At 41.1% G+C, this 24,027-nt stretch overlaps 1 protein-coding gene across 1 annotated transcript; it reads right to left on the bottom strand.

Moving 5' to 3' along the window:
- Positions 1-3,102: 3,102 nt before the first annotated feature.
- Positions 3,103-23,426, bottom strand: mmut (methylmalonyl CoA mutase). The gene is made up of 13 exons (XM_085771390.1): positions 23,379-23,426; positions 21,397-21,830; positions 20,711-21,078; positions 20,454-20,611; positions 14,020-14,191; positions 13,676-13,924; positions 13,478-13,589; positions 10,488-10,603; positions 8,400-8,515; positions 7,421-7,552; positions 7,177-7,324; positions 4,549-4,716; positions 3,103-3,237 (listed from the first exon to the last, which is right to left on the bottom strand). The coding sequence occupies exons 2-13, from the start codon at positions 21,791-21,793 to the stop codon at positions 3,109-3,111; spliced, it is 2,265 nt and encodes a 754-aa protein (XP_085627516.1). The 5' UTR covers positions 21,794-21,830; positions 23,379-23,426; the 3' UTR covers positions 3,103-3,108.
- Between the last annotated feature and the right edge of the window lie 601 nt (positions 23,427-24,027).

Below are 24,027 nucleotides of genomic sequence, written 5' to 3'. Positions count from 1 at the left end.
CGGACAGAGCTCACGGCACAAAGAATGGCAGTGGCAGTCATTTGCTGTCAAGTCCTTCAAGAATAAAATGTTGGAAATGTCTGTGTCCACATTTGCATACACTTCAAGTCTAGAGCTGCCATGTTGTTAGTATTCAGTATGAAAGCTTCAGATGCCGCAAAAGAATGACTAATGTTTGAGAATGAAATTGAATACACTTCAGTCATGTTCACATGGATGTGCTCTATCCAGTATGGCAAACATTTTGTGTTATAGAAACATCTCAGCTACTTTGTGCTCTAGCTGTGTCTCCAGTCACTGTACAACTATTCATTCACATTTCTCTGTAGTATTTTAAACTGGAAAAAGTCCTGGCAAATCCATCTACCATGCATTCCTTTGCCTTCCACATCTGTAAATTACTATCAATATTGATTACATTGAAGATATTCTTACTTTATGCAGTTAAAATGTAAAATAAAATGTAATATAAAAAATTTAATTGCTGCACTCACTGCAATGCATGTTTTTGTATTACATGGTAATCCATTACTATCAATATTGATTACTGAACATTGGAGATTTTGTTTGTACATTTATTAGATTTAGTGTGCAAGCAGATCTTTTTTAGTTATAATGTTGACCTTCGCAGTTTAAGCAAGGCTTTGTGAGGCCACTGTGACCTCAACCTTTCATGAACAAAATGTTATCAATTCATCTGTGAGCCCAAATGAATGTCCATGCCAAATAAACTGAAATTCCTTGATATAGATTAGATTATTGAAATATTGCGTTCATGGTAATGGGACGGATGAACAGACAACTTCTGAAAAAAAAGATGCCTTCATTTCTGGCTCTTGCCGACGCAGAGGCCTAAAAAGTTAACAGTCTCCTGATTGAAGTCACGTTCTCACAGTTCACATATTTTATTTAAACTGAAGAGCAACAAAACAGATTCAGAATCACACGTAGAAAAATACCAATATACTCCAAATTCTTTATAAATTGTGATCACTGTTCTGATGGTTGAACTGCAGCTGGTCAATTCAAACATTTTGTAGGGAAGAGGGAGACCACAACCACTGAGAAGGCCACTGTTGAGATGATCATGCCCACAAACATGGGAAGCAGATAAGGTTTGAGTGAGAATTTCTATTAATCTGCACTACACTAGTTCTACTGACACCCTGCTAGATAACTGCAAATTACAAAGAAATTATACAATAGAAGAATAGAATTACGTACATTCCAATGACTCCTACATGTCCTGTGATTTAAAGCGGATGTTATGCTCAATTGAAGCCCAAATTCTGTCATATTAGGTCTGTTAAGCAAAATCCAATTGGATTACTTGAAAGAAATGTTCTATTGTTAAAATTTAGGTAACATAGAGTTATTTATAGGGATGTCCCGATCACATTTTTTTGCCCCCGAGTCCGAGTCCGAGTCATTTGATTTTGAGTATCTGCCGATACCGAGTCCCGATCCGATACTTTGGCAATGCAGTAAAGTTTTTAATGTAGATCAACTGTATCATCCCACTATTTTTCTGTTCTTTGTGCTCTACTAGGGATGTAACAATATCACAATCTCACAATAATACTCTACCTCAATAACAAGCCCATGACATTTATTGCAGTATTGTAAGACATGCCATGATATCAAACTCTCAATGTATATTAGCACAGTAGCTCCACAGTATAATATTAATGCCGTTATCCATAAGTCAACAACAAGAACATTTGGTCAAAAATAAAATAGCATGTCTTTCTCAATCACCAGCCTCTCTCCCCTGATCCCACCCTCTCCTGCCTGTCTGCCCCCCCTCCCTCACCTCGCTCCTTCTCCCTCCCTCACTCACTCCGCTCCTTCTCCCTCCCTCCCTCCCTCCCTCACCCAGCTCACCTTGCTCCTTCTCCCTCTCTAACTTTAAATAAATACCTGGTTCTGTATCTGCCATCACGCAACACAACGGTAGTTTTTTATTCAACAGTATGAGAAGTTTAACAATGTCCGCGACATCTGCGCGGTCGGTCCGTGTGTCGGTCTCACGTGCGTTACGTCGGACTCGCTCTCAGTAGAAGCTGCAGTGACTGTTGTTGCTGCAGGTGTGTGTAGCGCTCAAACATCAACAACAAGCTGCTTGGAAGTCAGCAGTGAAACAACGCAGCCACACACACACAAACAAACAGTGAGCTGACACGGTGACACGATCGTCTCTCACACTCTCGCAAGCGCCGTCATTTCATATCGTTACTTGTCCACGACGACGCAGCCACACACACACACCGTGGAGCTGTGCGCCACAGACCATGCACAAAACACAAGCACGCTGCACCGAATGCGCGTCGCTTTGGGTAATGAGCGCACATGACGAACGTCTACAGTAAAAGTAATACATCTGAACGCCCCCTATGCGGCCCGTCTTCGCTTTAGACAGATAGGAAAACCCTGACATGTAGATATGTAATATATCCGATTCCTGATCGGGATGTAACGTCCGATTCCGATCGAGTCTGAAACCACGTGATCGACCCCGATTTCCGATCACGTGATCGGATCGGGACATCCCTAGTTATTTCTATTATAAATATTGAATTCAATCACATTAGACTCTTCCAAGCCGATGTTCCCACTTAAATTTGGGAATTCCAAGGATATCTGCAGTGATATTACCAACTGTACAGTGCAACTCACACACAAGCATGTTCACAGGGTAGAAATATGCAAAGCACCTTTTTCCCACCTGAAGAGATGATGTGTTTGGGTTTCTTTAGATTTGAATGATTTTATCAGTCAGAAAAAAAGTACACACTGTGTTTGTGATGTTAACTTAGTTTTTTGTGAAGTTACAGCAAACTGTGAGGATCCTGTCATCGTACTTGAAATCAAATCTGATATACGAGGAATACAGTATAAATTCAAGCATAACATCCTGACAGGTTGGTAACGACTCTCACTGCTTCATGTGCTGTGCGCAAAGTGGAGAATGACATTTTTATTTTACGACTTCATGCTACCAGTCAAACTGATTCTGTACAGAAGCGTTTGCACTTGTGACTGTTCTTGGCACAGCATGAATAGAGAGCTCTTGTAGTTATTTCTTCTTCTTTTTCTTCCTCCAAGAATTCACATGGCTTGTCGGATATTTTCCAGACTCTTCTCAATGTTGTCAATCACCTCAACTGCAGCTGTTGGGATCCTGGTTCCTGGACCAAAGATGGCACACACACCGCTCTGGTAAAGGAACTCGTAGTCCTGTAGAGACACAGAGATGAGCACAGTTGAGACTGACTGCAGCAGAGGAGGAACTAAGCTCTCATTATAAGGTGAAAGGAGGATGTGCACGGTCTCTTTGAATTTATGCGGCTCACTGTGCAGCAGATTATTGAACTTGAAATAATATATCTGGCAACGGATGACAAGAAATGAAACAGCTCTGCATGAAATCAAGAAAATCATATTGTGTGTGGTAATGATAATTACATGAATCACAGCACCTCTCATCATGAGAGGTTGGTTGTCCATCCATATGACAGCTGGGTGACGTTTTTCATATCATCTGTGTTCTCATCAAGTCATTCTACACAATGTGTGGCTCCATGGAAACCAGTGGTCATGCTGCAGAGTATTCACAAAGAGTTTGCCTGGGAGAACTGCTGGGGACTGATATCAGTCTGTGGACGCCAACAGTCTTGATTGACTTGATCCAATGCCCCTCCAGTAACAATACCTGAACGACCACCACCATTCACATAAACCAGGGTCAGATGCTGATCAATAATATGCGCTCTATTACCAAGCTGTGTTTTCCACCTCAGCCATTTTCCGCTGAACGCCTAATTCAGTTAGCATATGTGGCTTCTCAGAAGCACAGCGAAAGGTGCACAGCGGGTTGGCGTAATCAACATGCAGATATGTAATCACTCTGACAAGAATCATTACGGGATAAATTCCTCAGGATCCGCTTCTGTCAGTTGACAGAAAATATTGCACACACGCTGAGGAAATATGAGGAACATGAACGCCTGGAGCTGTGCAAGCCAGGTAGGACGGGTCTACCGGCTTACACTGATCTCTGAGGATCACAAAGTCTCAGGTGCATGGACATGATGTAAATAAATGAGGTTAAACCTGTTCAGTTACTGTGGTAGAATTTTTCTTAGAAGGAGGAAGAACAGAAATTAAGTTCAAAGACTTGCTAGATAAAATGTTTCTACTGATTTTTAAAATTTTCTCCATTTTAGTATATATATTTATTTATTTTTGTATCTTTATTGATCAAATTTATTTTTATGCATCCTGATACATTGTATTTCTTTTTTGTCAAGCTCTGCCTATTTATTGAATAAATAGTGATCGGTGAGTGCCGACACACTGATTTTTTGGTCGGCACCTGGTGTATTTTCAGAAAGTGAGTTGAGCACGCCAGTCTCTTTTGTTTTATTTGTTACGCACTCCCTGTATTTCACTGTTGTTTCATGTTTGTATGATGTCATGTTGTTTGTATAATTTCTTTAATATGATAATAAGTTTAAAGACTTGATGATCATGAAGGTCAAAGGTTACCTGTGGTGGGATGACACCTCCGCAGATGACGAGGATATCTGGCCTGTTGAGCTTCCGTAGTTCCTTAATGAGCTCCGGGACCAGGGTCTTGTGACCTGCGGCCAGAGTGCTGACCCCGACACAGTGGACATCAGCATCGACCGCCTGCTGGGCCACCTCAAGGGGAGTCTGTTCATCCAAAGCCCAGACATGGAAAAAGACAGAAAGTACATCTCAGAATAAGGACTACAACTTCCAGTATAATGTAGCCCAGCTGGATGCACCACGCAATCTAATATCTTCATTAGCTGTTAGCTTTGCATGACATCAATCTATTCAAAAATAACCCTTACATTGATTATTAATAGGTTCCTGCAGTCTCTTCTGCTATACGAGCGCTGTGTATGACACCGGTGATGTATGCAGAGTGGCCTCCAGCATATAAACCAGCTGCTTAATTATTTGTTAAGTTGCCTGCATACAAAGTGAAAACGCACGTATTTGTAATCGCAACTCTTCATTTCTGCAAAACTACATTATTACTGCACAAGGTTCTATTCATTTATAAACATGTCAAAGTTGAGTGTCCCTCAGGTCCATTTTTATAAAGCTACATGTAATTCCCATTTAGCCGAGGTTCACACCTCCACATGAGGGTCAACAGAAAGGCGTGAGTACTTCTTCCTTGTCCATCACCGAAAATAAGTCATCGTGTAAAACACTCTTCCTGAGGCCTTTGTTTTGCGAGAGCCGTGTTGGGAGTGACAGCAGTTTAGCATGACACTTGCCATTACATTATGCACATCATCCTTTATTCACTGGTTGCCGGAGGCTCTGCTCAACAAAGAGCCATGTGATCAGAGGGGTTGAGAAATTATTCTGATAAACTCTGACATCTGCTGCTGTGGGCCACATGCCCTCCATGTGCACATGTCATCGGCCTTTTATGTGCAGCACACAAAAAGACATGCATTACCGACGTTCTCGGGTCGGGGAGTCATCAGGTTCTGACACACCACGCATGCACCCGTATGACACCCAGGGTAAAAGTGTGAGACTCATTGTGGACGAGTGTCAGAGATCAGTGGAGGCTGTTTGAGCTTTTTATCTCACAACAGTGGAAAGCTCATCCCTTATACTGTATATGTGCAGCTTAAGGGAAATGAGACGCTGTCCTTCAGCATGTCTTCACCTCCTATACACATCTGTTCAGGCTTGAGGGTCATGGAGCACCACATTGAGATTTAAAGCAACACTATGTAGTTTTTTTTACCTTAAAATAATGTTTCAAAACTAATTTACCGGTAAGTGGTAGAAAAACAACTAATAGGATGATTCGTGCCGCCACCGCAGCCCGAGTGGGGCCGTGCCGGCTGCAACTGCACTATGTAACTTTTCTGGGTGGGCAGCGCCACCGTGGTCCTGGTACACCGCCGCTCCACTAGCGCGGTACGGCACGGCGCTGCACAGCTCTACTCGGTTTTTCTGATTCTCCACTTGCCCTCGTAACTGGTACCAGGTATTATTTTAGTAACGCCTCAGCCCTGGTTCCAAGCGGGCCAAAGCAATAATAAAAGGTGACGTCAGCCGACTGCCTTTCAATGATTGGGCAGAGCGCGACATCCGACATGAGAATCAAACCCGGAACAGCGACCACTGATCTGTACCGAGACTGTTGTTATTGCTTCACCCGAACAACAAATTCACATAGACTACTGTGCTTCTCCAGGAATGACACAAGTTGCCCTTCTCAACCAGAGTACCAGTATCACTAATCCTACATAGTGGTGCTTTGAATATTTTTTTTTTACCACTGCATATTTTGACTTGTCAACCAGAGGTGTAACCAGCATCATTTGTACTGCCCAGGGTCCCCGTTACATTTCAGTGAGCTGGATGCAGAGAGCCAGCCTGGGCAATAACAGGAGCCTCGTACTGGAATGCAGCCATCACCGTGGGGTTATTATTAGTTACACCTGTCTGACCCAACTAAACGTCAGCCTCTGCCTGGTTTTGTGCTCCCTGGTGGAAAATACACTGACAGAATGTTTTGGCATTTCTAAATAAATGTCGCCCAGAACTCCCACAGAAAACAAATGAGGGGAAACAGTCAGCTAAAAGAAAAATGTTTGTGACTTGATTTCATTGGAAAATTCCTACATGTAGGTAGAAACTGTCCATGTTTCCCCCCTAACTTCTATGCACCTGCAGCATTCAACATACAGTTTCTCTCTCTTACAGCTGCCTGTTTGTTTTTCCAGTGCAATTGGCTTCAATAAAGCACAATTTCTGAGCCCAATATTGTTTGAGAGTTTGCCAGTGTGGGTGTCCTTGAATATAAAGAATGCTTGAACACTCTGAGAGAAACAAGTGTAAAACTTTATAGTCTCTTGAGTCTTATTGGATTTAAAACGTAACTGAATCTCTGTATCTTTACACAATATGGGTTTCACCATCAAAAGAACACATCTACTCCCAATAAACTAAACGACAAAACATTTTCCAATTTACTTCTCTCTCTTCTTTCTGAACAGGGACTACTTTGTTACCAGTGACCAGTGCAGTGGCAGTTACCATTGCATCTTAACTGTCTTGAATGTTATCTCTACATTGGCTGAGGTCAGCTCTGTTCTACTGTATGACACTGACCTGAAACAGCGGTCCGATGTCCACATCAAAGCCCAGGTCGGCAAACCCTGTGGCAATGACTTTGGCCCCTCTGTCGTGACCGTCCTGCCCCATCTTTGCCACCAGCAGTCGGGGGTTCCTGCCCTCGTGCTTCTTAAAATCTGCAACTCTGAGATTTATAAAAAAAAAATTTTTTAAATTATGTACAGTGTCTGCAACACGAGAAATCTGTTTTCTAGCAGAGTGACCCAGATGCTCCATCTACCTGTTGTGAGCCAGGGAAATCTCTTCGTGCTCTCCAAACTCGCTGCGGTAAGCTCCGCTCACCATTCTGGTGCTGGCTTTATGCTCACCAAACACTTTCTTCATGGCATCAGTGATTTCACCAACAGAGCATCTGTAGAAAGGAGCAGACAATACATTTTCACTTCCTATGATAAACGACACAACGACAAATCAATTGACGCCAACCATATCCAATACACTAAACACTAAATAGTTTTTCTCAGTGTATGGAAACATGCTTAATTGTCTGTATGATTTATTTTGCTGCCTCATTAGAGTTTGCATTACGTGGCAGAATATTTAACCATTTCTCATTTTCAGCAATCTCACTGAGGGGTAATAAGAAAGCAACAATTTGTAAGTTTACAGTTGAAATGAAAATTGCTCAGTTATTTGTGGCAAAATGAAGCTACACAGCTCTTTATATTTAGATGGATTAAGGGTCTAATGACTGTAAAGTAGCAAGGGATGTTTAAATGGCTGTAGATTATAGTGGGAGATGATATGTTAAGTAATCCAGTCATGCCGTGCCAGGGCCTCCCAGCAAGTGGGCTGTGATCAGCATGTGGGCTCTTCACACAGTGCTGCACAGACCTTTCCTTTCTTAAAAACAGGCTTAAGAGTATTTAAGTCAGTTTAACCACATGTGTGTGGGCTGTAAAACATCTCTTCCTGCAGACTGACTGTCTAATAAATGGCCACATGACTGCCTCAGGTATGAAGAAGTATTATCTAGAACGTTTTGACATTAACAAACACCCTCTCATAAAAAACACCACAATGATGATGATCATGTTGCAATGTGGAATGTGGACAATGCGAGATCACATGGATCATATCGGTGTTGTGCCTATGCATGTAACATTTGCAGAGATTTCAGCGAAGGAAAGAGAGGAAGAATTACGTCAATTACATTTAGCATCAGAAGCTACTCATGCAGACGTGAAACTAATCATTACCTGGCTCGAGCTGCTTCCACAGCCAGGGCTAAAAGGTTGCCCTCCCTGGTTTGTGCACACTCCTCGATAGCTTCCAGGCACTTCTTTGCTACATCTGGGTCACGGCTTTCCCTCACCTGAAACACAGCAGGCAGCAAGACATCAAACACATCCTCAGAGTTTTCCCCTTCCCCCATAGAAGACATTTACATTACTGCTGCAATTCTCCAGATACAATCCACATGAACATGTTATGTTATGTACATTAAAACTACTTACCTATTTTCCTAATGGCAGATACTGTATTTGGTTATTAAAGGGATAGTTAAACATTTTGGCAAATTGGCTCATTGCCATAATCCATGTAGTTTTAGGAGTAGGTTTGTTACCTTTCATTGTCAGTGCAAGCTATTTTTAGAATGGTGGAGCAGAGCTGCGAGCTGCTCAGAGCTATGCTACTAAATTGTGACCTGCACATTCATCACGCTATGAGATAATAACGGAACGTTACGAGACTGAGTTGTTTTCGAGGTAAATTCATGCAAAACTGCTGATGCCCGTTCCCTTCGGCCAGCAGGTGCATTTGCCTTGAAAACAACTCCATCTCATAACATTCTGTTATCTCATAGCGTGGTGAATGTGCAGGTGACAACTTGTCCACTAGAGCGTTTTGGAGTTGTTCGATTGTGTATTTGATGAGTTTGATGAGGGAAACCAAGAAATTCCATTAGCCTCCGTAGCGTAGCTCTGAGCAGCTCGCGGCTCTGCTCCGCCGTTCTAAAAATAGTTTGCACCAACAATTAAGGTGACGAACCTACTCCTAAAACTATAGGTATTATGGCAATGGGCCAATTTGCCAAAATGTTTAACTTTCTCTTTAACTGTCTGTCGGGTAGAAATTCTGTTAAAAAATTATAATATTTTGTAATTTGTTTAAAAAAAATAAAATAAAATGCATTCCAATAACTCCATAAATACTATAATGTTAGAACAAATAAAAAAGAAAACTTGACTCTTGACTCCTTGAGTGAAAACAGCCTGGATGTTTCTGCTTCCTGAGCAGCTGCAGCAGTCAGTGATCTGCCTTTAAACTGTTTTCAGCACAACTCGGTCCCTCTGAACCCTCGGGCACTGGACCCACAGAGACGAAAACTGATGTCTCAAAGCATAATCACCTTGACATGACATAAAAAAGACATGGTTGTCACAAAGACCCAGCCCTGTAAAATGAGCTCCAGTGCACACATACGAACACACTGCTGTGTCAAACTGCTTCAAACTGTCAGAATTCTGTGAGGTGAGGGCGTGAGCATGAGGTGTACCTAATTTTGGATTCTGAGTGCAGTCATGAAAATGTATGGATCACCTCCTTATGACCGACTGTGATCTTATTTCAATTCTGGCCACAGTCAGTCAACAGCAGTAATGTTGTTGTAATAATTCAAGAACTTATTTGTCCTCCTCCTTATGTCCCAGAGGTGACAACAGCTCGTCATAACTGGTCAGTTTAGTGTTCTGGTTTGCACACTACACGACTGATCAGTGACCCAAGAAGTGACATGTGAAATGACATCACACCATATGCGAGGGGACTGATTTTCTACCACAACAGATGTCGGCAATAAATTTGTTGGTGCCCTGGTTTGAAGCAGAAATTAAAGGAGGAAAAAGATGAGTGATAAAATAGGCATTTGGGGATATGATGGGAACAATTGGTGTGGTCCACCTGGTTTCTCCTTCCCTGTACCTCGTGCTCTCATTGGCCGTAGCACTCATCGCCAACCAGGTCACAGAACTATTCACATGACTGAATTCAGTGCTAAAACCATGCAGTATGGACGTAACGACACAGCATGGTGAGTCATGCAGGCCTGTGTGGAGCTGCAGTCCTCCAGTCACCAATCTAACACAGCCCTACGGAAACTCTCAGGAGGAAGCAAGAATTACAATGTGTGAACAAACTCAGAGACTGGCAAAGAGTTTCATTAGTTTTGTTGTCACTGCATGCTTTCACCTGTGATTTTATTGTGCAATCCTTTGAACAAAAAATGAAGGCGAAAAAAACCTTAGAATAAAGTAACCCATGGCTTATCTCAAAGGAACACTGACCTTTTTCAGTTTTTCAATCTGTTTCTGACGCACAATGGTGTTATCTATAGCTAGGACCTCCACACTCTCCTCTTTTTCCAGACGGTACTTGTTCACGCCAACAATGACTTCTGAGCCTAAAAAGAAAAGGAAAAAGAAAAAAGGTATTCAGGTACATGCATCAGCAACATGAAGCAGGTCAATGGTGAACGATTTCACACAAAGCACACACACCTTTTAAGGTTCTTACACAGAAAACACACACAAAAAAAAAACATCCTCAGAAAGGCAATTGGTGGTTTTTCTTTTCTCCTTCTCTCGTTTTTACTCTATAAAAATCCAAAATTGTATTGGTAACTGATTTTGTCTCATCAGTCCTGTATCATCTTTGACTGTGTGGCTGCCACTAAAAGTTTAAATGACCAACAAAAAAGGAAATGCAACTGGTGGAGGTAAATACAGCAAAAGGACACAAATTACTCAGGTTGTTAAGGAGTATAAAACAGCAGAACGCATGAAAGAGCAAATATAGAGGTGACATTAAACCTGAACGCATAAAATGAAGTAGTACAGAAGACTGACTTTCTCTCTGTGTTGTCCTTTACTTACACTGTTGAAATACACAGAGCATCACAGTCCCTTTTACACACCTAACCTACAGTATGTCTGATATCATACGTTAGTAAGCACACAGGACTTGAGGAACATGACCATAACCTTGTCTTTAATTGTTTCATTGTTTAATTAAGTTAATCTTTTTTTCTTTTAAGTAAATATAAAGAGTAGAGGCACTTTGAATTCTCCTCATTCTTCAACAAATACACGGCCACGCTTGCAATTTAACCACGGTTCAGGAAAGCTGAAGATAATGTGAGAGCCTATTGTTGTCAATCAGAATTCACAACCCCATCGGAACTGAAAAAACTGTCAGCAGCGTATGACGTGCGGCCAGGGTGAATGAGAAAGCCAATGAATATCAATGAAAGCAGGCATCGGGGGGATTATGGAGAAAAGCTACCCAGTCTGTGAAGGTTGTGCTTTTGCTCCATTTCTGATGTCTGAGGAAAATGTTAATTTCACACAAGAAGCCTCAATTAAACTCCCTGATACCACCCTGACACAAGTGTACACATATCTTCCCCCTAAACAACTAAATAAACAGGGCCAGCTGGTTTCCAGCTGTGTTTGAAGATTAGTGTATTAACCTGTGGTTGCTTTGCAGTGCCAGTCAACACATTTTTATTCAGCCTTTGGTGCTTGCTTGGGTTGAGTACGGTACACTTACAAGAGGTCTAAATAAAAAATGGTGACTGGTTCAGCATTTTAGGAGTTAAAGTTACTCAACTAATTTACAGTGACAATGGGGGACTGCCACTGAGTGCAGGAAGGTGAGTCTTCAGCTGCACTTGAGAGTAGAATTTCATTTAAAGGCAAAATCCTCGTCAAATATTTGATAGCAAAGAACTCCACAGAGTGGAAGTTTAGACTCCACAGAGTATTAGGATTTTATCAAAGGGCTTTAAAGAGCACCATATGACCCGCGTCTTAAGTAACAGGGCATGTTACATCACGGGGGAGGACGGGAAAAAAAATAGCATGGTGAATATATCACATGCTTAATACTGAAGACACTGCACGCCTAGCATGTGTGAGGAGGCTGTGTTGCTGCCGTAGCTCACGTGCATGTGTGTCTGCTGTGTTGTTGTTGTCAGCTCAATCTTTCTAATGTCAAAATATTGGATTTTGATTTTATTATAAAACTCAAAAACTTAAAGCAGAAGTAAGCGGAATGTTTGTGTCAATATAAGTCTTAAATAGTTGTATCTTCCGACAGCAATCACTTACATAGAATGTTTGGTCCGAAACACAGGTCTGTCAGTCACTCTGCTCTGCTGTAAGCCGAGGAGAAAACTTTCCTTGTATCCTACAACCTTTATCCAATGAGGAGAGAGAACGGCATAAAGGGGCGGTCCTCTCTGTGTGTGCAGCCAAGGGATGCGTGTGAATGTGGTGACGTAGGGACGAGGGCGGGGACTGCTAACTCCATCTGCTGACAGGAAGTTAGCCAAAACGACCGGATCGCTTACTTCTGCTTTAAGTAGTAGCAGTGTCAGAGCTAAAGCTTAGGATTAAAATGAACATTCTGGCCGATAAGGTCAAAGGGAAAGCAACCTGGAAACAAATCTTATGGACACTAATGTAAGGATGCTGATTGTAATTGTTTAGTTTGTATGTACCGCTCACATCTTTCATCATTATTTTGTATTTGCATTGTATGTTGGAGATGATGTTTCAAAAGTGTGAAGCTTGATTGCTTTGTTTTTAATGGGATTGTCTTGATTATTTCAATCAAAAAAGAAAAAGAAAAAAAACAACTAAAAAAGTAGCAGTGCAGGACAAACACACACACACATAGAGAGAATGCACTGGTATAACATGACCTTTCTAGCCTGCATGGACTTTCCTCTATGACCGTATAGTGCATGTGGTATTCAAATGCAGTAATATTTATACCTTTTCATATCTACCTGGTATCCAGACACAACCTTCACTTTTATACTGATGGTATAATGACAATATCAATGTCAGCAGTCTATATTTGCTGGGAACACATCAACACACAGTGCCCAGTCAAATCCATTTACATGGGCACCTACAATAGCGGTGTGTTCCAACCTAAGAGGTCTTAGTGCGTGGTAACTCTGTAGTCTCTTTACAAAGACACACAAACAAGAATAATGACATGATCTAAACCTGCATAAGAAAAAAGCCTCTCCATTAAGACACATTAGGACAATAACTTTTCATGCCAGAAACTGCTGAGGAATGTGACCATCTCACACTGAATGAATAAGCTGTAACCTCCATTAGACACATCTTTTCAGCAGTGTTACATACAGACCACAGTCAAAAAGAACAAAAGTATGTATTGTTTAAAGCAGAGGAAAAATGTGAGAAGATGGAAGAATAACAGGCTTAAGGCAATTAGCAATTTGTGAGGGCGGGGGTACCTGAGTCAATGCGGGCCTGTCTACGTGCTGCACATTCCTCAATGCGAAGTTTTGGAATACCCTCCGCCACTGCTTTGGCCATGCCTCCCATGTCTTCGATGTCTTTGATGAACTACACAAAGGGCAACACAGGCTGTGAGAGAACATATAACATCACATAGTCATAGTCTGGTATTGTTTAAACCCTCCTGTCATCACCTTCAGGGCTGTGTTGTAGACATCATCTGTCAGAGACTCCATCATGTGTGAGCCGCCCCAGGGATCTGCGACTTTAGGGATGCCCGACTCCTCCTGGATGATGATCTGGGTGTTCCTGGCAATGCGAGCGCTCTTCACTGTGGGCAAGCCAAGAGCTTCATCGAATGAGTTGGTGTGTAGTGACTGGGTCCCCCCAAACACAGCTGCCATGGCTTCAATCACTGTTCGGATCACATTGTTGTATGGATCCTGAGAGGGTGGAAAATTGGAAAAAGACATTTATTTAACAAGGTTCAGTTTGATTTGACCATTTTCTTGTCGTTCTTATGGTGAGTTCTGTTTACTTGTTCAGTGAGAGACCAGCCAGAAGTCTGACAGTGTGTGCGCAGGAGGAGAGACTTTGCATTCTTGGGCTGGAAGTTTTCTTGGATGAGGGTGGCCCATAATCTCCTGGCTGCTCTCAATTTGGCAATCTCCATGTAGAAATTCATCCCAATACCCCAGAAAAATGACAACCTGACAACACACACACACACACAAGATATGACAAAAGAGAGAAATAGTAGGTTATGGACAGAATGAATTTAATTGATACGAATTATGCACTAAAATAAGATACCAAGTGTTTTCTTTCAAAGAGCTATTTTGTACAGGCACAACACTGAGGTTCTTTCACTATAGTTAAAGAGATAATTTAACATTTTTGCAAATGTGCCTATTGCCATAATGTGATGCAAGCTGTTTTAGATCGGTGGGGCAGAGACGCAAGCTGCTCAGCTAATGCAAAGGAGGCAAACGGTACTTTCACCTTTCCCTCATCAAATAGACAATCCAACAACTCCAAAAACGCTCTCGTGGACAAGTTGTGACCTGCACATTCACCACGCTATGAAATAATAATGTAACATTATGAGTCAGAGTTGTTTTCGAGGCAAATGCGTAGCCGAAACTACATTCCAGACACAGCTGCTGGACTGACTTCCGAGTATTTGCTTCATATGTCGTAATGTTACATAATTGTACGTTATTATTTCATAGTGTGGTGAATGTGCAGGTCACAACTTGTCTACAAGTGTGTTTTGGAGTTGTTAGATTGTGTGTTGATGAGTTTTGAGGGAAAGGCAAAAAGTAACCTTCGCCTCCGTTGCGTTAGCTGAGCAGCTCGCGCCTCTGCCCTCCCGATCTAAAACAGCTTGCATCAAAAATTAAAGCAGAAGTAAGCGATATTTTTGTGTTAATGTAAGTCTTAAATAGTTCTATCTTCCGACAGCAATAACTTACATAGAGTGTTTGGACCGAAACACGGGTCTGTCAGTCACTCTGCTCTGCTCTGAGCCGAGGAGAAAACTTTTCTTGTATCCTACAAGTTTTATCCAATGAGGAGAGAGAACGGCATTAAGGGCTGTGTGTGCAGCCAAGGGATGCGCGTGAATGTGGCGACGTAGGGACGAGGACCAATAGATCCATGACGAGGGTGGGGGCTGCTAACTCCATCGGCTGACAAGAAGTTATGGTGCGTTCAAGGCAACTCGTAACTCGTGTTTTTCGACCTGTGAAGTCGTACCAGTTCGATCTGGTACGAGTTCACGGGTCGGAAGTTACGAGAGGCCGTTATAGTGCACTTTCACAGGCAACAGGTCAGAGAAACGCGAGTTGCGGGCTATAATAAATCCATGGTTGCGGGTTGCCTGGAATGCTACAAAGTCGTAAGTCGTGACTTGAAGCCGTAACTTACGGTTTCAAAAGCCTGCCTGGAACGCAGCATTAGCCAAAACGACCGGATCGCTTACTTCTGCTTTAAAGGTGATGAACAGACAAGACTGTAGGGCTATAGGGAGACTATAGGGATTATGGCAATAGGGAAATTTGTCAAAATGTTGAACTATCCCTTTAAGATCTGAAACAGCAAGACCTAAAAAGCCTTACAGTGTGTCTGCCTCATTATGTTTTATGTCAATGTCAAGGACCCAATTATCACTTTGTCAGACTGAATGTCAGGGGCTATGAAAAGATGCTACGAACTTGTTAGCAGAACATAATAGAAGCAGCCCACAAACAAACTTGTGAACTGCCTGACACAAAACTCATCACACAAGAAGGACACAGATGTGATGCGTCTCTTGTTAGTTCAAGCCTGAAGCAACGTTTTGGGTACAGAAACCATTTAGCCCTTTGTCAGCTTGTCCAATATGCACAGCCAAGTAATTAAAAAATAAAAAAACATGTTCAAAGTAATGTGGAAATAGCTTGGCTAACAAAGCTTGTCTACACAGCATTCACTTTATTCTTAACTATAATTAAAAAAAAACATGAAACAAATGTGGACTGAATTTTGAATTGAACTGAATTTTTTTTTTTTTAAGTTTGATGCATGTATTCATGTAAAAAAATAAATAAAACAAGGTCGTAAGGTTGTATTTACATTAAACTGAAATGACAGTCAAGGAAATAGGCATTCAATCATCCATGTGAAGACAACTGACAGAGGTGATCATGATGCAAGGTTAGATTAAAGCAGAAGTAAGTGGTCCGGTCGTTTTCGCTAATGCTGCGTTCCAGGCAGGCTTTTGAAATCGCAAATTACAGCTTCAAGTCACAACTTACGACTTTGTAGCGTTTCAGGCAACCCACTCATGTTTTTCCGACCTGTTTTACCGGTGAAAGTCACTATAACGGCCACTCGTAACTTCCGACCGGTGAACACGTACCAGATCGAACTGGTACCACTTCACGGTCGGAAAAATACGAGTTTCCTTGAACGCACCATAACAGTCCTCGTCCCTACGTCGCCACATTCACGGCGTTCCTTGGCTGCACACACAGCCCTGCATGCCGTTCTCTCTCCTCATTGGATAAAAACTGTAGGATACGATAAATGTTTTCTCTTCAGCTCAGAGCAGAGCAGAGGGACTGACAGACCCGTGTTTCAGACCAAACACTCTATGTAAGTGATTGCTGTCGGAAGATATAACTATTTAAGACTTATATTAACACAAATATATCACTTACTTCTGCTTTAATCATAATGAATTTGAATCTGTTCTGTTCTCTTGGACTGAATGCATTGAATTAAACAAAACACTGATGCCTTTCTATTCCTGACCTTTTGCCTTTTCAATCAATGAAAAACAAGGAGAAAAAAATGCACTAAACAACCTCTCAGTGTCGGCAGTGATGTCCTTGTTGTTTGCTCAACCAACACTTGTAAACCTTAAGAAAAGTTTTTTCAATGTCAAATGACTAAAGCTACACATCTGTCTAATGAGGGAAGCTGGAACCAGATTATGCTTGGTTACTGAATACATGACTGTCCTCAGTGAAGGATACTGTATGTGTCTTTGTGTTGTAAAGAAGGCATTTGAATTTCTATCCATCACTCTTTAACTGGACTACAAAAGCTTTGTGGGGAACCTTAGTATACAGTAAGTGCTGCTTGTGAGTCCTGAACAATCAGCTGTAGGGAAAGATAATGGTGAAGGGTGGAAAACCTTCAATTTCAAACAATTGAGTGACATGTCTAGATTGATATAGAGTGACTATCTGTAAGGCCCGTCTCTAAAAAGTCATTACACATAGAGGGGTCAAGCTGCACTGTCAGAATGTTCCTGATGACAGCATGCCAATGTAACTCTGTTATTATCCACGTGATTGAAAGGCTGTGAAAAAGCAGCTGAATGACATAGGAGAGGAGGGCAGAGGAGATGCTGAAAGTACAATACTGGGGACAGAAATAGGACTGAGGGCAAGGTGGGTGAAGGGGAGGATAAAATTGTGTCATGATTTGCTACTCTTTTCAAGTCATTGGGAAATAATATAACTAATAAATAAAATAATAATTTATTGTATAACAGATGCATAACAGATGCTCATATGAATACACACAATTTTGTTAAAGAAATGAGTAGTAACCAATAGCGAAGATGTTGCACATGTCAAGCTAATATGACCAGTATGAAACATCAACCCCTTTTTTTCCCTTTCCTTTGTATTAACATGTCATCTATGACACTTTAGCTGTGAATTAGCTGTATGCTGGCTCAGTCTGTGAGTCCCATCTGCTGCTTCAACAAACAATGGAGAAGGTATTTGTTTGACAATGAAATGGGGCTGTCACATTTAGTCATTACGTGCTTGCCAAACAAACATATTATTAGTGGGATATTAACAAAGACGTCATTGATGGCACAACTGTGACTGTGGTAAAATGCAATGTTTTTCCACCAACAGAAAGTAAGTAAGTAAGTAAGTAAGTAAGTTTAATTTATATAGCACTTTTCATAGATAAAATCACAAAGTGCTTTACAACAAGGGTAAAATGCAATAAAATACAGTACAGAGATCACAACAAAAAATACATAACAGCACAATTTCAGGAAAACTTTACAGAGGCTCCACAACGTCAACATCGGTTGAAAGCCTGTAGTAAAGTAGTGGTGCATATGCATATAAAATTGTGTAGGGCTTATTTTGGCAGATACTGAAGGTATGAAGGTGATTACGCTGGGAATGGTTGTTTTTCATTTAATTTCACCAAATATTTTGAATGACAATGATGTGATTTTTGTTAGGTCTTGTACCCAATGCTGTTGTGTTCCTTTACATCTGGAGCGATTTGTAGTGTGGGATGTCTCTATAGTGACACAATACCATAGACAGTTGTCAAACATTTTAAAATACTGCTCTTTGAATATAATTGCAAACAATTAAGTAACCCTTGTATGTAGTTAATGCCAGGGTAACCTGCTGAACTGAGGAGTTGCTGACATACAGCAAAAGTGCACGCTTTTAAACAAGACATCCATGTGTCACCGTTTGCAAGATAAAAGGCTCATCAATTCCATTTTCATAAATGAAAGCTACCCTGTAGTCTGTAACTAGGAGGACTGGGTCAGAAACTGAGCTACCAATTTCACAGATGCCACAAGAAGGTGAACACACACACACACAATGGGGAGGAAACACAAGATAACTTGAGGCAGAGATGGGACCAAGTCACACATGTGCAAGTCTCAAGTAAGTCTCAAGTCTTAACCTTCAAGTCTCAAGTAAGTCCCAAGTCATTTTTCTTTGGGCAAGTCAAGTCAAGTCAAGTCACAGGTTATGTCAAGTCAAGTCCAAGTCAAGTCCTGCATAGGTCAAGTCAAGTCCAAGTCAAGTCACCTTATTATTGCAATTTCACCCGCAGAATCTAATCTAAATAAAGTGAAGACAATATATTAGAATAGAATAGAAAATCTATTATGTCTTATGTCTTATCATGTCTTAATGCATTAATGAGCCTCTTCATAGATCACAAAAGGTCAACAAATAGAATAGAATAGGAAATCTATTCTATTCTATCATGACAACACCATTCTCAGCCTGCACTCATACCAAGTAGTTTTACAGTAGATATTAATTGATATTTTATATTCAAAAGTCAAAGAATGTGTAACATTGAAACATTCCTGGATGCTATGAGTGACAGGCAAACAGCTGTGTAGTCACTGCAGATTCTGCAGCAGTGAGAACGTGAGGCTGAAGGAGAGGAGATTTAAAAAAAAAAAAAAAAAAAAAAAAAGGACACGTTAGCTTCTCGCTATGGTAACGCTAGTAACAGGTGACTGTTACCATATGTCTATTGGTTGCTGTGCGTCTGCCCCGACTCGGAACAGCGGCGGCGACGCAGCGTTAATGAAGCACCGTCAGGCCGCTCACCGTCACTGAAACTCCGGATGAAATCTCTGATTAAAAACACTGAGCTGCGAGCGTGATAGTACGCCATGGATGTATTATATTATAGTCTAATAGATCCATGATGTAGCACCCCCGCTGCAGCGACCCTGACGGCCCCTTTGCTCCGTGTCAAACCCCCCCCCCACCCCCCTCTCAATCTCTCTCCCCCTCCCTCTCTCTCTCCAGCGGTCCTTTCAAAATAAATGCATAAAAAGTCGAGTCGACTCGAGTCCAAGTCACAGTGACTCGAGTCCCCATCTCTGACTTGAGGTAATCAACTAGTGTCACCTTATGGCATCGACTGACAGTAACGGTGCGAAGACAATGTTGATGTCACTCATCTGAGATATTTTGTAGGTTCCTGTTTCAAAATGATTTTTCTGCTCCAGCCATATTACTCATATCTGTTGCCCAATATATTTGTAACTGAGACATGATCATCACACAAGCCAGTCAATTTCAATTCACAATGTTACTGATTAAACAAATATACACTATATTTATGACATTCAGAAATACCCCTTTTCTAGAAAGGCTGTTATTAGACAGCAGAGTTCGCAATTCTTTCTATGTAGCTATAATTGCAAACAATATAATATTAAGAAAAAAGTAGGTCTATAATTTCATATCTGCACATTTAGAATAATAAACTGAAGGAATTGTCTTGCATGATCACATAATGTTACATGTGCTGAACCTAGAAGGCATATCTGACAAGAACTGAGTTCAGTAAGTGGTGGAGTATTAAATGTGTGACAAATATATTGTGATGGTGTCATGAGCCAATCATGTTTGAGATTAGACCAATAGAAAAAAAGACAGCTTTCAGTTATTATATTTCTCATTTTGAAAATTATAAATAAATTATAAATTAAAAAAAATCTAACTTATTATATTATTATAAATATATATTTTTTTCTTGTTAAAGAAATTTGAATTTTATGAAGCAACTCTATTTATTTAGTGTGGAATTGTATAGTTGAACAACATTTAAAAATTGCAGCATTAGCTTTAAGCAACAAATAAACAAAAGCTTAACCGGCATAATCTTAATATTCTGTACCTTGGGGCAAACTCATCGATGGTTAAGCCTGCCTTCAGGCCAGTGCGACAGTACTCAAGGCCGTTAGCGATGGTGTAGGCCACTTCCAGGATGGCATCAGCTCCAGCCTCCTGAAGATGGTAGCCACTGATGGATATCGAGTTGAACTTGGGCATGTGCTGTGAACATGGTCAATACAGTTACATGTTGTTGCAGTGTGTAGTTCAAATGCTGATTGATAAATGCAGATGATAATATGAAACTGAGCAGGTACATACCTTGGAGGTGTAAGCGAATATGTCTGCAATGGCGTGCATAGAAGGCTCTGGAGGGAAAATGTAGGTGTTGCGTACCATAAACTCCTTTAAAATGTCGTTTTGAATGGTGCCTGTTAGTTTGGCTTTGGACACACCCTGCTCCTCTCCGGTCACAATAAACATGGCCAAAACAGGGATAACCGCTCCATTCATTGTCATTGATACAGACATTTTCTCCAGAGGGATTCCATCAAAAAGCATCTTCATGTCCTCCACTGTGTCTATGGCGACTCCAGCCATGCCGACATCTCCGTGGACTCGGGGGTTGTCCGAGTCATAACCACGGTGCGTCGGGAGGTCAAAAGCCACAGAGAGACCCTGCTGCCCAGCTGAAATGAGCAAGTGAGAAAAACAGTAATTTTAGTGATGGGAAAGGGATTTTTGATGTGCATTATAGATGGAATCTCTACACATTTCTCTCTCTTTGTTTTCACAGCATCATCAGAAATAACGTTGAAATGCAAAAAATATGATTGTCTCTTGCATTGTATATCAATTTAAATGGTGGTTTTTCAGGAGCACCAGTGAAAAAAGACAGTCTGAAGCCCTGCACTACATGATGAGAGGATGTTCAACCTATGTAGCACAGTGGGTTTGAATCTATAGTGTTTCAGCTAAAAATAGAAAGGCAAACAGCAACAATCTACCTTTGATGTTATCTTTATAGAACTTGTTACTCTCCTCCACAGTGCTAAAGCCAGCATACTGCCTGATAGTCCACGGTCTGTTAGTGTACATGGTGGGATAGGGTCCTCTAGTGTAGGGAAACACTCCTGGCAATTCATCAGCACTGCCAACTGAGTCTGCTTTAGTGTATACTGGCTTGATGTCGAGTCCCTCCGGTGTGTGCCAGATCAGATCCTCTGGGTTCTTTCCTTTTAGCTGCTTCTTAGCCAGTCTGGCCCATTCTGTGTGCAGCTCGGCCTGGTCCTGCCTTGATGTGGACGTGTGGATCAGAGAGCGGTGTGTGAGAGCTGAGGAAGCAGACGCTCTCACCAGGCGCCGGGCAGCGAGCGCTGCACATGCCCTCTGTGCAGTCAGCATTGCTTACTGTTGGCTCAGTCAGACACACATGGATCACCTGAGGAAGACATGAATTATCAGATGTGATATAATTTTAATTGTCATCGGATATAATGGCTCTGCTTCAAATGTGTCGATTTATGGCTTTTGTGTAGGAGTTAAGCTGTATTCCTGTTAAAGGAGAAATGACTTTCACAATCGGTTGGCTGCTCTCTAATGCCCTCTACAGTTCATTTAAGTAGACAACCTCACCCTACAGTTACAGTATCTGCCATTGTAATGTGGCCTCACCATGACCTATAAAATAACAAGAATATGTTTATCCGTCAACTATTTCAACAGGACATTGTGAGTACACCTTCTGCTTTATCTTACCGGTCTACCTTAGTCAGCGGTAGTAACTGGGAAAAAGTCTGGCTATCATACGTTTTTATTAACTAACAAGGTCAAAGAGATATCCTTTGAAATTCTTCACAGATTTGACCAAACTAATCATTATATACAGAGGCCCAAGAAGGACATCGATGTGAACTGTACCCACTGTGACTCTGTTAATGAAACTTTGGTTCATTTATTTTGGTCTTGACACCTCTGGAGCAAACTGGCACATTTTATCAGTGATCATATTTACCCCGAGTTTAATTTATGCTGGAATGTTATGTTTGGCTACACTGAATTTGACAAGAACCTAAATGTTGATTAATTTGATTACTTTAATTTAATTAATTTGTTAATTATTTTATCCAAATTTTACATACACTAATCTAGATTTTCAAGCAAGAAGCCTGTTTGTTTGAACTGTTTGTTTATCAACTGCGTATGTTAAACAATTATCTCCTTTATGTGATTGTGAAAATAAAAAAGCTGTTAAAACATGATCTTTGTAAGCTTTACAAAATGATTCATTGAATAATTTCTCTCTGTCTTGTTGTGACCCTTAAACCCCCTGGCGTGTTTATGATTGTATATTAATCGGTATTAATGTTGTATACATTTATCCTTGTTGGAATTCATCCGTGTGTATATTCCTGTGTTTTTGTCAATAAAGCAGGGTTCCCCCCTGACAAAAAAAAAATCCAGGTAGGACTGTCAGTGAGGAAAACATGCGGGACAGCGTTTGCTAATGTTCATGACATTTAACAGCACCGTTCATTTATACCGTGAGCACAATTCGTACTGGTTGAGGCCGTTGAGGCATGTATAACATTAGCAGCACGAGTTATACTGTCGCGTGTGCGATTTACATTACCTGATTTGAGAGTTTGACTGTTAGCTACCTTTTTAGCATTGTCATTGTGTGTCGTATTTAAATGCTTGGTAAGCTAGGTGAACTAGCTTAGCAAGCATAAGACATTTACCCGAAAGTTATGATGCCAATAATGGTGACCACATGACTTGTTGTCCAAATAAAGTGCTTTGGATAAAAGCAGGTTGATGTTTTAATATTGATAAGCTACGGCTGCGCACTTGTTAGCTAACCGGGATGCTAGCAGCGTTAGCATTAGCGGGAGCAACCAAAACAACGACTGTGAACATGATGACACTGGGCTGCCGCGTTATGTTTCACACCAGTCGTTTTTATATATTTTTAAGATAGTTTGCTGACCTTGTCGTCTGTTGTGATCGTTCAGGTGGAGAAGAAGGCGTGTGTCCGTCTGCCCAATGAAGTTTCATAACAGTAGCAGTCAGCCAATCGTAGGCTGTGTTCAGTGGATAAACTTCGACCTATAACACCGGAAGTAAATATTGAAGCAAAGATCGTTGAACGTCGTAGAGATAAACAACGCCACCTGTTATTTCTACACATAGACTATATATAAAGATTATACAGCGGTGTGTTTCTTTAAGTACAGAACATTAGTGATGATTATGTGCCCCATTCACGTTGTACAACCGTCAATCACCATTAAAGTGCCTACTTCCTAACTAACACAACTAGGCCTACTAAGCAGGTCATAAATCCCTTATGTTGTCACATCTTGACTATTTCCCAGCAATCTGGTCAAATGCATCCAAACTAGGCTACAACCAAATAAAATTCAGCTAATTCAAAAATAGGCCTGCAAGACAAGTTTGCTCTACATTACTAATTTTGGTATGGTGTTGAAAAAAATGCATAATGAATTGTCATGGATGAGAGTTGGTGAGAGACATGCTTAGCCTAATTCTATTTATGAAAAAACATCTACATCAACTAGCCTTCTTTGTCTCTACTCTCAGCTGGTGCTTGCTAATGTTCACAAATGGTACTAGAC

Source organism: Trachurus japonicus, chromosome 24 (assembly GCF_045865225.1).
Source record: "Trachurus japonicus isolate A0001 chromosome 24, Traja_1.0".
Classification (NCBI taxonomy): Eukaryota; Metazoa; Chordata; class Actinopteri; order Carangiformes; family Carangidae; genus Trachurus; species Trachurus japonicus.
Note: the sequence above shows the minus strand (reverse complement) of the source record. Positions and strands in the feature narration are given on the sequence as shown.